A 13,565-nucleotide genomic window follows, 5' to 3' on the forward strand; every position below is an offset into this window, starting at 1 on the left:
ACCACCTGCCCCATCGTGGATCCCCCGAACCCAACTGGCCGGGGTTTTATTGAGTCACGTGACTGGATAAGCCCCTCCCAACTCAACAGCTCTACAACTATTTTAAATTAACAGATAAAGCCGAGTGCTCCCTTTTATTAAAGGGGCACTACAACCGACAAGTTAACGAATAAAACTTTGTGAACCGTAAACGGTCAAGTTAAAATTTGGTTGCCGGGGGTGATGATGCACTCCAGTCCCTCCGGCGCCCACCTCTCGCGGAAGGCCGCGAGCGTACCGGTGGACACAGCGTGCTCCATCTCCAGGGACACCCTGGCTCGGAAGTAACTGCGGAAGAGAGGCAGGCAGTCTGGCCGAAAGAGGTTAGCGGAGCAGACATGAGGGAGGTGGGGCTGGGTGCCTAGATAACGTGCTCAAGTCCTGGAGCAGGGGCCCGAACCCGCAGCCTTGTGACTCGGGAGTGAGCACGACCAGGTGAGCCGCGGGGAGGGGGGGGTGGCTGTGCCTCGCTTCCCGGTGTCCTCTCCGTCGCCCCCCCCCCTTGTGACAATCCTCTTGGTCTGTTCCAGGTACCTATCCTTTCGTGACCTCCTCCAACTGCACAGTGGGGGGTGTCTGCACGGGGCTGGGGATCCCCCCACACAACATCGGCAAGGTGTACGGCGTGGTGAAGGCCTACACCACCAGGGTGGGAGTCGGGGCCTTCCCCACCGAGCAGAGTAACGTGAGTACCGTTCGCCTCGAGGGCTTAGTGACCCGTTGTACCTTGTCCCACTCCTTGATGCGTCAGTGGATGGCCGGGGGGTGGCGAGCGGGGCAGCTCCGGATGGGGGAAGGAACACAGGGACAGGAGCCGGACATTCAGCCCCTCTACCCGTCCCTGATTTTACAGGACCAGTTGAGCCAGCGTCTGCTGCTTTTTGTGGGAGCGAGTTCTGCACATCTACTGCTCCTTGCCTGAAGTGTTTCCTAACTGCATCCTGAATGGCCTTGGTCTGTCTACCCCTCCCCCTTGCTGCTCTCTCTCTCTCTCTCTCTCTCTCTCTCTCTCTCTCTCTGTCTCTCTCTCTCTCTCTCTCTCTGTCTGTCTCTCTCTCTCTGTCTCTGTCTCTCTCTCTCTCTCTCTCTCTGTCTCTCTCTCTCTCTCTTTCACTCTGTCTGTCTCTGTCTCTCTCTTTTTCTTTCTCACTCTCTCTCTCTCTCTCTCTCCCCCTCTCCCCCTCCCCCTCCTCCCCCCTCGCTGCATCTCTCTGTCTCTCCCCCCCGCCCCCCCTCCCCACATCTGTCTCTCTCGCTGTCTGTCTCTCTCTCTTTTTCTGTCTCGCTCTCTCTCCCCTTCTCTCTGTCTCTCTCCCCTTCTCTCTGTCTCTCTCCCCTTCTCTCTGTCTCTCTCCCCTTCTCTCTGTCTCTCTCCCCTTCTCTCTGTCTCTCTCCCCTTCTCTCTGTCTCTCTCTCTCTCTGTCTCTCTCTCTCTCTGTCTCTCTCCCCCTCCTCCCCCCCTCGCTGCGTCTCTCTGTCTCTTTCCCCCCCCCCCCCCCCATGTCTCTCTGTCTCTCTCTCTCTGTTTCTCTCCCCCTCCTCCCCCCCCTCGCTGCGTCTCTCTTTCTCTTCCCTTCCCCCCCATGTGTCTCGGTCTCTCTCTCTCTCTCTCTCTCTCTCTCCCCCCCCCCCCCCATATCACATTCTCTTCCCTCCCCCTCCCCCTCGCTGCGTCTCTCTTTCTCTCTGTCTCTCTGTCTCTCTCTCTCTCTCTCTCGCTGTCTCTCTCTCTCTCTCTCTCTCGCTGTCTCTCTCTCTCTCGCTGTCTCTCTCTCTCTCGCTGTCTCTCTCCCCCTCCTCCCCCCCCCCCTCGCTGCGTCTCTCTGTCTCTTTCCCCCACCCCCGTGTCTCAGTCTCTCTCTCGGTCTCTCTCTCTCTCTTTTCCCCCCCCCCCCCCAACACCGCATTCTCTTCCCCCCCCCCCCCTCGCTGCGTCTCTCTCTGTCTCTCTCTCTCTCTCTCTCTCTCTCACCCTAACCCTAACCCTAACCCTAACCCTAACCCTAACCCTAACCCTAACCCTAACCCTAACCCTAACCCTAACCCCCACCCCCTCTCTCTCCCCGCCCTCACTGCCTTGTGTCCTATTTCCAGGAGCTGGGTGAGGTGCTGCAGACACGAGGACGTGAGGTCGGGGTGACCACGGGCCGCAGGAGGCGTTGCGGCTGGCTGGATCTGGTGCTGGTGAAATACGCTCACATGATCAACGGCTTCTCGGCGTGAGTACCCGCAGGAGCAGAGAGTGTGGCCCGACCCACTATCGTCCTCCATGTCTTGTGCCCCCTCTCCTCGACCTTTCAGGGAGAAAATCCCAGCTCCCCTCTTCCCTGCTCCCCCTCCCTCACGCCCATTCCCTCTCCTAACACTGTATCATCCCTATCTCTCTAATCTCCACCCTCCTCCAATTCAGGCCCCTGATTATAATCGCTCCACCATCGGTGGCCGTGCCTTCTGTTGCCTGGGCCCTAAGCTCTGGAACTCCCTCCCTAAACCTCTCCGCCTCTCTCTCCTCCCTTAAAACACTCCTTAAAACCCACCTCTTTGATCAAGCTTTTGTCCACCTGTTCTAATATCTCCTTATGTGGCTCGGTGTCAAATTTTGTCTGACAATTGCCCCTGTGATGCCCCTTAGAATGTTTCACTACGATAAAGGTGCTATCTGTACACGTTGTTGGGGTGGGGTGTGGTGTGATTGAGACCTGTTCCAATGATAAGCATTCTAATGTGATTTTCATTCTTCCCCTTAGGCTGGCCCTGACTAAACTGGACATTCTGGACACACTTGAAGAAATAAAGATTGGCGTTGGGTACAAACTGGAGGGGAAGACTATTCCTTACTTTCCAGGTTGGTAACGGGCACCGTGATTAAGTCAGTTCCCTTTTTCTGCACAGCATTTTTTCCAGTGTTTTGGGAATCACGTTCCGCATTTCCGTAAATGTTGAAGCTCAGTGACCCGTTGTTGCCCCAACTTTCCCACCCACTTCCTCCATCACTTCGAATTTCCCTCCTTGATTGAGGGATGAATAATCGGGAGACCTCCCCCCTATTCTTCTAACAGAGGCCATGGGATTTTTACGGTCCACCCGAGAGAGCAGACAGGGCCTCGGTTTCTCATCCGAAAGACCGCCCCTCCGACAGTGCGGCACTCCCTCAGTACTGCCCCTCCGACAGTGCGGCACTCCCTCAGTACTGCCCCTCCGACAGTGCGGCGCTCCCTCAGTACTGCCCCTCCGACAGTGCGGCGCTCCCTCAGTACCGCCCCTCCGACAGTGCGGCGCTCCCTCAGCACCTCCCCTCCGTCAGTGCGGCACTCCCTCAGTACTGCCCCTCCGACAGTGCAGCACTCCCTCAGTACTGCCCCCCCGACAGTGCGGTGCTCCCTCAGTAGTGCCACTGGGAGTGTCAACTTTTGTATCATTTAGTGCCTGTCCCCGCCCCGTCGAGGTGTGTGTGACGCTCTCACTGACCTTCGGACTTTGCTTTTTCACAGCTAACCAAGAGGTGCTGAACAAAGTGCAGGTGGAGTACGTGAGCCTCCCGGGATGGAGCCAGAGCACGGAGGACGTGCGGACTCTCGGGGAGCTGCCGGAGAACGCCAGGAAATACGTGCGGTTCATCGAGGAGTACGTTGGTGTGCCGAGTAAGTATGAGGCGACGGAGCTGCCATTGGTCACCAACACTGTGCCCCTCCCCCCCCCCCCCCCCCCACCACACGCCGCTCGATGAGCACCGAGCCCCGCAAACCATGGGCGGCCGTATCGCCAATCGGGGGCAGTGCGAGTAGCCGCGGAACTGGGCTTTGCATCCCCTCGGTGAGGGAGAATAATCAGGGGAGGTTCTCGCTACTCGGGACTGTACTTGGAGCGCTGAATGATACCAGCACTCCCTCAGCACCGCCCCTCCGACAGTGCGGGGCTCCCTCAGCACTGCCCCTCCGACAGTGCGGGGCTCCCTCAGCACTGCCCCTCCGACAGTGCGGGGCTCCCTCAGCACTGCCCCTCCGACAGTGCGGGGCCGCCTCAGCACTGCCCCTCCGACAGTGCGGGGCTCCCTCAGCACTGCCCCTTCGACAGTGCGGGGCTCCCTCAGCACTGCCCCTTCGACAGTGCGGGGCTCCCTCAGTACTGCCCCTCCGTCAGTGCGGCGCTCCCTCTGCACTGCCCCTCCGACAGTGCGGCGCTCCCTCAGCACTGCCCCTCCGACAGTGCGGCACTCCCTCAGCACTGCCCCTCCGACAGTGCGGGGCTCCCTCAGCACTGCCCCTCCGACAGTGCGGCGCTCCCTCAGTACTGCCCCTCCGACAGTGCGGCGCTCCCTCAGTACTGCCCCTCCGACAGTGCGGGGCTCCCTCAGTACTGCCCCTCCGACAGTGCGGGGCTCCCTCAGTACTGCCCCTCCGACAGTGTGGCGCTCCCTCAGCACCGCCCCTCCGGCAGTGTCGGCCTGGGGGATTTTTGTGCTCAAGTCTCTGGTGTGGGACTTGAACCCGTGACCCTCTGACTGGAATGGATGACGGGTTGAGTCGGGGAGGCAGAAACCCTGGAATCATGTCGGACACAATTGGGAGGCTGCGATCGGGGACGAGTCGGGCCCCTCTGCGTGGGCTGAACGGGTGCCTTCATCTCCTGTGATCCCGCTCGCTGCTGCCCGCCTCCGAGAGTTAACGCGCTGTACGTGGCGCGAGGGAGTTACTGCTGCCCACCCCCTCACCCTCTGCTCTCTTGCTTCTCCCTTGCAGTTAAATGGATCGGGATCGGCAAATCCCGGGAATGCATGATCAAGCTGTTCTGAGGACCTTCGGAAGCACAAAGACCCCCCCCCCCCCCCGTACCCCCCACGATAGAGCCCCACCCACCCCCAGGACGTTGAGTTCCCTACGTCTGAAAAGGTCTGCTCGCTGGAATGGAGAATCGTGGGCCGTGTGGGCGGGGAACTGGTTTGTGGTGTTGGTGAGGTACTCCCGAGCACGCGACATTTCAGTGTTACCTTTTTTTAAAATCAACCGCCAAATCTCTAGGAAAAATGTATATTGTGTATACTGGACCAGCGTGCATTTCACCGCGGGGGTTAAACCGAGGGAGAGGGAGGGATCTCTGCACAGCCGATAGCCAGGGGACTTATTTTTATATTTTATTTTTTTAAATGATCAAGGCGAGCTTCGCGGGAGTGCCTAGGATTTCAAAAACGAAACAGACACACACACACGCACGCGCGCACAACTGCCGGAGAACATATTAGTGGGTCCACTCCCTCCGCTGAGAAGCTATATTCGGAACCCAGGTTAGATCACTGCGTTAGCAGGCTGGTCCAGTCGGGGACAGATGTAATTGGCCTCGTTTACCCTGTGCTAGCCATAAATCCTGCTCCCGATCACTGCTCAGTGACCCCCTGGGTTAGGGAGAGGGGGAGAATCAGCCAGGGTTCCTGCTCCCGATCACTGCCCAGTGACCCCCTGGGTTAGGAAGAGGGGGAGAATCAGCCAGGGTTCCTGCTCCCGATCACTGCCCAGTGACCCCCTGGGTTAGGGAGAGGGGGAGAATCAGCCAGGGTTCCTGCTCCCGATCACTGCCCAGTGACCCCTGGGTTAGGGAGAGAGTGAGAATCAGCCAGGGTTCCTGCTCCCGATCACTGCCCAGTGACCCCCTGGGTTAGGGAGAGGGGAGAATCAGCCAGGGTTCCTGCTCCCGATCACTGCCCAGTGAACCCCTGGGTTAGGGAGAGGGGAGAATCAGCCAGGGTTCCTGCTCCCGATCACTGCCCAGTGACCCCTGGGTTAGGGAGAGAGTGAGAATCAGCCAGGGTTCCTGCTCCCGATCACTGCCCAGTGACCCCCTGGGTTAGGGAGAGAGTGAGAATCAGCCAGGGTTCCTGCTCCCGATCACTGCCCAGTGACCCCCTGGGTTAGGGAGAGGGGGAGAATCAGCCAGGGTTCCTGCTCCTGATCACTGCCCAGTGACCCCCTGGGTTAGGGAGAGGGGGAGAATCAGCCAGGGTTCCTGCTCCCGATCACTGCCCAGTGACCCCTGGGTTAGGGAGAGGGGAGAATCAGCCAGGGTTCCTGCTCCCAATCACTGCCCAGTGACCCCTGGGTTAGGGAGAGAGTGAGAATCAGCCAGGGTTCCTGCTCCCGATCACTGCCCAGTGACCCCCTGGGTTAGGGAGAGGGGGAGAATCAGCCAGGGTTCCTGCTCCCAATCACTGCCCAGTGACCCCTGGGTTAGGGAGAGGGGGAGAATCAGCCAGGGTTCCTGCTCCCGATCACTGCCCAGTGACCCCTGGGTTAGGGAGAGAGTGAGAATCAGCCAGGGTTCCTGCTCCCGATCACTGCCCAGTGACCCCCTGGGTTAGGGAGAGAGAGAGAGAATCAGCCAGGGTTCCTGCTCCCGATCACTGCCCAGTGACCCCCTGGGTTAGGGAGAGGGGAGAATCAGCCAGGGTTCCTGCTCCCAATCACTGCCCAGTGATGTCCTGCTGGGGAAGTGTGTGCATGTGGTGGTGGGGGGGGGGGGGGGAACGTCTGGTGAGGAGAGGATTGGACCAGATGTGATGTACTCCACAGTGGAAGAGCCTGGCCAGCCTCACTGCCTGACGTGGAAAATGGCCCCTCGGGCGAGGTGCCTTGCTGTGTGTGTCACGCATGTGATGTGACTCAGCACACGAGGGAAGTGCCGATAACATAAGAAATAGGAGCAGGAGTCGGCCATTCGGCCCCTCGAGCCTGCTCCGCCATTTAATAAGATCGTGGCTGATCTACCTCAACTCCACTTTCCTGCACTGTCCCAATATCCCTTAATATCTAAATAAAAATGTCTGACACACACACACGCTCCCCGAGCAAACATAATTCTACCAGGAGTGGAACCACTCTAGCCATTTGTGCGCTCTTAATTCCTGCCTCCCCCCCCCCCCCCCCCCCTAGTCCACGGAATAGCAACGTAAGACAGGTCAAGGGTTAGTTGCTCTCCAGGGAATTCCTTCCTCTGGTGTTTCACACCGAGGACTAACCTGTTGAATTGCCTGTGGGCGCTGTGCAATGCGAATGTCTGTCTCGGACACCCGTTTTTTTGTGAGGAGGAACGATGTCACTGCTTTTTTTTAATGTATGTTATTTCTGCCTCGCAGTGAGTGAACACACCAGCCCGTAGGGGGGCAGAGCCATAACAGACCAGGAAAGCCCGGGTTCAATGACCTGGGCCTCACTGATTTAGTCGACCTGAGTCAGTGCAGTGGCTCTGACACTGCAGTTATCCTCCGAGTCACTCGCCTACGGAGGAGGGGGTGGGGAGGAGGAAAATCAAACTGGATTCCCGCTCCCAATTTATTCCCGGGACGGTGGGAATAAATTGGGAGCGGGAATCCGATTTGATTTTCCCAGGATTCGGCTCGGAGTATGATGGACTCCGTCTGGTGGCTTGACCGTCTGGCCTCGCGCGGGACAGTCGGTTACCGTAGGGCTGTGGCTCCTGTGTTGACTGAAATGCTCCTCCCCCCCCCCACCTCTCTGTTCCTGCCCCTGAACTCGACTCAGCATCTTCAGAAGAGGAGTGACAATGCTCTGCATGGTGTGTGTGTGTGTGTGTGTGTGTGTTCGCTGATCAGTCTTGGGGCGAAGATGCCAGCAATAAAACAAAAAGGGAAATTAAACCTGCAAGGTACAGCGAGGGGGAAACCCTTAATTCCACCTCCCCATTCGTCTCCTTTACGCTGCTCCACATTCTAGGGACGAGCGATATCGCCATCACTCTCCCCGGTGCCAATCACCCCCTCTGCCTGCATCCGCCCGAGCCGGAGGCTGCCGACAGCTCGCAGGAAGAGAAAGAAAGTGGGTCTCCGGCAACCGAAGAACTGGATCCTTTTGACACCCGGCAGTGTCGGTAAGGTTCCAGCGTTCCCTGTCTTGACCCCACTCGCCAATGCTTGTAGTTAAGCTCTCTCGTTAATCCGTCTGTGAGCAGTGCAGGGGGCAGAAAGCACGTTGCCCCCCACGCCCCATATCTCGGTCGCTAACCTCGGAAGCCAAAAGCTTGGTCAAAGAGGTAGGTTTTAAGGAGCGTCGCGAAGGAGAAGAGATTTAGGGAGGGAGTTCCAGAGCTGGTAACGGCCGAAATCAGTGGACCGAAAATTGGGGTGGGCACATTTGTGATCCATGCAGGGGTTAAAGCGGCACTTCCTGAGAAATTGTCCCTTACAGGTGAACACACCTGACTGTATTTGCTCACTTCCATGAGTTGTATTACTTAACACAGATTTTTATATTTGATGAATGTCTTACTGGTAACTTGGTGTAAAATAATTCCACGGGGCGGGTCAGATTGCCGGAGAATGGTTTGCACTATACTGCTGACTGTAACACTCCTTTCATTCTATGTACTGAGATGTAATAAAGTCACTGACCGTTCACCCGAGTCACTTCATTAATCAGACTTCATTGCAGGAATACCGTCTTAAGAAACTGTTGCAGCTGTCGGGTACGGGGGCCCAGGAGAGGCGAGGGCCCAGGGGCAGCACGGGCCCAGCCCCACACTGTGCGATATGTGCGCGCACTAGATCCGTGCAGCAGAGCTGGTCTCCAGTCGTCCTGGTTAACCCTTGCCCCTGGACCAAGACCTCGCTCTGACAAGCCCGTGTGGTGGCTGGTGTGCAACGGTCACCCCACGTTAAAAAAATCCACGCACAGGTAGTTCAGGACTGGAACATCGGGTCCTTCATTGAAACATCTGCAAACTCGCCCCTTTTGGTGTGGAACCAAGTCATCCTCGTTCGAGGGACCGCCTATGATGATGATGTATGTCAGCCGTGGGTCAGTTGGTAGCACGCGCGCCTCTGAGTCAGAGGGTTGTCCGCTGGTCGTGAAAGGCGCTATATAAATGCAAGTCTTTCTCACAGAGTATTAATGCACCACAGAGAGTTCCCCCTTTGTTACTGTACCGTCAGTTGCTGTACTGTCTAATTAGTTATCGAATTAACTGATAGTTTCAAACTGTTTGTCCTCAATAACAAATTGTCACAATCGGTGTTACATTACTGTATGTGACACATGGTTAAATGGATGCGTCTCATATTTACATTATTAGACTGCTCTGTGTAGCATCCATATGTTACGTCAGAGGCTGGGTATTTTGCGGTGAGTGTCTCGCCTGCTCACTCCCCAAACCTCTCCACCACCTATCTAACCCCGTCCTGTACCTGCCCTGGGAATGTTTGATGGGACAGTGTAGAGGGAGCTTTACTCTGTATCTAACCCCGTCCTGTACCTGCCTTGGGAGTGTGTGATGGGACAGTGTAGAGGGAGCTTTACTCTGTATCTAACCCCCTGAACCAGCCCTGGGAGTGTTTGATGGGACAGTGTAGAGGGAGCTTTACTCTGTATCTAACCCCCTGAACCAGCCCTGGGAGTGTGTGATGGGACAGTGTAGAGGGAGCTTTACTCTGTATCTAACCCCCTGTACCTGCCCTGGGAGTGTTTGATGGGACAGTGTAGAGGGAGCTTTACTCTGTATCTAACCCCCTGAACCAGCCCTGGGAGTGTTTGACGAGTGTAGCGTCAGCCATCTTGGCCAAAGCTGGTCCCACGGCTCTCACCAACCAATCACATGAGGCAACCACGAACAGCCTCTATGATTGGCTGTTTCAGATCCCTTACGTCAGACGGTGGATTTTGATTGGTGGACTGGAGGATGCTGAAATCAAGCTACTTTAAAAAAAAATTCCTTTATGGAGATGAGATGTTTGTGTTTGGGGCATGCAGTATTTTTCCTATCACGTAACTGGCCAGGGAGTTCCCAGATTCAATCACTGGCTTATGCTGAATGCGCTGATCTGGCCCATCAATGGGATCGGAGCTTCAACTGGTCTCAGTGTTCCCCCTATATTCAGGAGCGCAGAAAACAGACAGGGTTCCCACGGCCTGATCGTTTCCACCGAACGTTTTATGGAAACTCCAAAGATGGTCGCATGCGGACGGGATCAGGCGGAGGTCTGCCGCCCAACACGGTCGAGCAGCCCGCCATAACACTCGTTGTCCAGGCTCATAAATGGTTAATGACCAGTTACTGGAGGACGCCTGTGGAACCCGTACCCCAGAAAGGAGTCCACGGCTTCAGAAGTGGGGGGGGGGGGGGGGGGGAAATTTTGCAAGATTTCTTTTTCAAAATTAGTTAATCAGCCATAGTCAGCTGATGAATTTTAACACTTTTTAAACATACAAGTTTTCAGAGATGTGCACTGCAGCACCACCTAGTGGCTACAGCTTACAGGTACACCGTGACAGTTGACATAGCAACATTGAGTGTAAACTATTGACATAGGAATTTAGTGGTAAATATGTTGCAAAAGACGTGACCACAAATTGGGAAAGTGAAGTTTGTGGACAGGAAGCGCTTGTCTGGCACACAATTCCACAAAATATGGCGATGTACACATTCCCCAAACCTCACTTCCACTTTCGCTGTTCGATTCCTAGACTATATGCTCTGATTTGTATTTTTAGCCTTTATTACTGAAGCAAAGGACGATCGTCCACATAGAGCTCCCTTCCTGTTAACTTCCCACATTGTCATTCAGTCGCCCAGTTCAAGGAAGAGCTCAGGTGGATTTCCTGGCCTTGTGTTGAGTTGACTTGAGGCCTGCAACTGCGGGTTCAGCTCGCCTGGGCAAAGGGCGCGGTCAAATCAGCCAGGAGTGCCCGCTCGCGGAAGGTGTGCGTGCGTGCCAGTTGGAACTTTGGGCCAGATCGGGACTGGCGGCGCTGCCCTTGTCGTGGAATAGCTAGCCACCACTTGCCGCGTCTGCTCGTGCATGGGAGAATGGCCACTCGGCCGGGGCACCCTGGCGAGAAGGCAGCCCCTTCAGGAGAGAAAAGGGGTGGGGGGGGGGGGTGAGAAGGGGAATAAACAGAGTCATTGTTCAAGCCTTTTATGTGGGAGTAGTTTATTAACTAGCTCCAACAGAGGGTTTCCTAATGTCTTTGTGCTTTAATAAAAAAACTGCATTAAAGGGTATTTTTGTGTTGTCTAATGCTGTCTTCACACTCGCTTTAGGACTGATCACTGGAAGTGACTCTGCCTCCAGTTGCACAATCCAACCTCGTGTCAGCTGTGGCTCAATGGGTTGTACACTCTCCTCTGAGTCAGCAGGTCATGGGTTCAAGTCCCACTCCAGAGACTTGAGCACAAAGATCAAGGCTGACACTCCCAGTGCGGTACTAAGGGAGCGCTGCGCTGTCGGGAGGGTCAGTACTGAGGGAGCGCCGCACTGTCGGAGGGGCAGTACCGAGGGAGCGCCGCACTGGCGGAGGGGCAGTACTGAGGGAGCGCCGCACTGTCGGAGAGGCAGTACTGAGGGAACGCCGCACTGTCGGAGGGGCAGTATTGAGGGAGCGCTGCACTGTCGGAGGGGTGGCACTGAGGGAGCGCTGCACTGTCGGAGGGGCAGTACCGAGGGAGCGCCGCATTGGTGGAGGGGCAGTAGAGGGAGTGCCGCACTGTCGGAGGGGCAGTACTGAGGGAGTGCCGCACTGTCGGAGAGGCAGTACTGAGGGAACGCCGCACTGTCGGAGGGGCAGTACTGAGGGAACGCCGCACTGTCGGAGGGGCAGTACTAAGGGAGCGCTGCACTGTCGGAGGGGTGGCACTGAGGGAACGCCGCACTGTCGGAGGGCAGTACTGAGGGAGCGCCGCACTGTCAGAGAAAAGTGCAGAGAGAGTGCTACACTGTCAGCGGGGCTGAACAGAGGGAGTGCCGCACTGTCGGAGGTGCAGAACTGAGGGGAGGAAGAGGAGGGGAGGAAGAGGAGGGGAGGAAGAGGAGGGCAGTAAGGAGGGAGCACAGCACTGTTGGAGGTGCTGTCTTTTGGATGAGATGTTAAACCGAGGCCCCCGTTTGTCTTCTCTGGTGGATGTAAAAGGTCCCAAGGCCATTATTGCAAAGAAGAGCAGGGTATTTATCCCCGGTGTCTGGGCCAATATTGATCCCTCGATCAACATCACTAAAAAAATATAATCTAGTCCCTTTATCACATGGCTGGCTGTGTGAGCTTGCTGTGCACAAATTGGCTCTCGTGTTTCCCACATTACAACAATGGCCAGACCTCAAAAAGTGCTTAGTTGGCTTGAAAAGTGCTCTGGGACATCCAACAGCAAATGCAAATGGCAGCCTTTCATAGAGACAGAAGGCCCTGGAGACAAAGCAACAGGACAGAAAAGCTATGTGCCTGCAGCTTACCCCCCACCCCCGCTGAGCTGACGCACTGGGAGGCCCGAGGGCAGGGCAACAAGTCGAATGATGGCCCTTTGCCAGATTAACCCCCCTCACCATTATAAAGCAGAGGATGTCTGCGCAAACACATCGCTCTTTCAGGAGTACGTGAATGGCCAAGTGTCCGAGACCCCCCCAGAGAGGTGTGAGGTAATGTATTTGGGGAGGGCTAACAAGGCAAGGGAACGCACATTAAATGGTAGGACATTGAAAAGTGTAGAGGAGCAAAGGGACCTTGGAGTGCAGTTCCACAGATCCCTGAAAAGTAGCAGCCCAGGAAATAAGTTGGTTAAGAAGGCATACGGGATACTTGCCTTTATTAGCCGAGGCACAGAATACAAGAGCGAGGGGGTTATGCTTGAACTGTATAAAACACCAGTTAGGCCACAGCTGGAGTACTGCGTGCAGTTCTGGTCACATTATAGGAAGGACGTGATTGCACTGGAGAGGGTACAGAGGAGATTTACGAGGATGTTGCCGGGACTGGAGAATCTAAGCTATGAAGACAGATTGGATAGACTGGATTTGTTTTCATTGGAACCGAGGAGAGACCTCATTGAGGTGTATAAAATTATGAGGGGCCTAGATATAGTGGATAGAAAGACACCTTTAGCAGAGGTGTCGACAACCAGGGGGCACAGATTTAAAGTAATCGGGGGGGAGGTTTAGAGGGGATTTGAGGGGAAATGTCTTCACCCAGAGGGTGGTGGGGGTCTGAGGCGGAACTCACTGCCTGAAAGGGTGGTAGAGGCAGAAACCCTCACCATATTTACAAAGTACTTGGATGTGCACTTGTAACCTACAGGGCTACGGACCGAGAGCGGGAAAGTGGGATTAGGCTGGGTAGCTCTTGGTCACCGGCACGGACACGATGGGCTGAAATGGCCTCCTTCCGTGCTGTGAACTTCTATGATTCTCCCCACCTTTGCTGGGGGGGGCGGAGGGTACAGAATCGAGGGGTTCCACACCTCTGCTCCCTCCGGATCACCTGCCTTTTATTCTATATGTGACCACTTCAGCTCCCAGTGAACCAAAGTAAACCTTCACTCACACATCCACCCCCCCAGTTCTCTGTGGAGCCGCAGCTTGAGAAAATGTTTATTGTTGCCCTGCAATGATAATTAAGGCTAGAGAAGCTGGGATTGTTCTCCTTGCACCAGAGAAGGGGGGTGTGGGGGATTTAACAGAGGGGTTCAAAATCATGGGGGGTTTTGATAAGAGTGAACTCGGAGAAACTGTTTGCAGTGGCAAGAGGGTTGGTAATGAGAGG

The 13,565-nt window shown here is 55.7% G+C and overlaps 1 protein-coding gene across 3 annotated transcripts in view; it reads left to right on the top strand.

Moving 5' to 3' along the window:
* The window catches only part of LOC139239463 (adenylosuccinate synthetase isozyme 2-like), a 40,529-nt gene extending 32,091 nt beyond the window's left edge, over positions 1 to 8,438 (top strand). For all 3 annotated transcript variants that reach the window (XM_070868228.1, XM_070868226.1, XM_070868227.1), the window contains 5 exons: positions 570 to 724; positions 2,134 to 2,258; positions 2,787 to 2,884; positions 3,531 to 3,680; positions 4,779 to 8,438. In XM_070868228.1, the coding sequence (XP_070724329.1) occupies positions 570 to 724; positions 2,134 to 2,258; positions 2,787 to 2,884; positions 3,531 to 3,680; positions 4,779 to 4,831 (581 nt within the window). In that variant the 3' untranslated portion in view covers positions 4,832 to 8,438. The remainder of the gene's footprint in view (positions 1 to 569; positions 725 to 2,133; positions 2,259 to 2,786; positions 2,885 to 3,530; positions 3,681 to 4,778) is intronic.
* Positions 8,439 to 13,565: the final 5,127 nt, after the last annotated feature.

Source organism: Pristiophorus japonicus, chromosome 27, assembly GCF_044704955.1.
Source record: "Pristiophorus japonicus isolate sPriJap1 chromosome 27, sPriJap1.hap1, whole genome shotgun sequence".
Classification (NCBI taxonomy): domain Eukaryota; kingdom Metazoa; phylum Chordata; class Chondrichthyes; family Pristiophoridae; genus Pristiophorus; species Pristiophorus japonicus.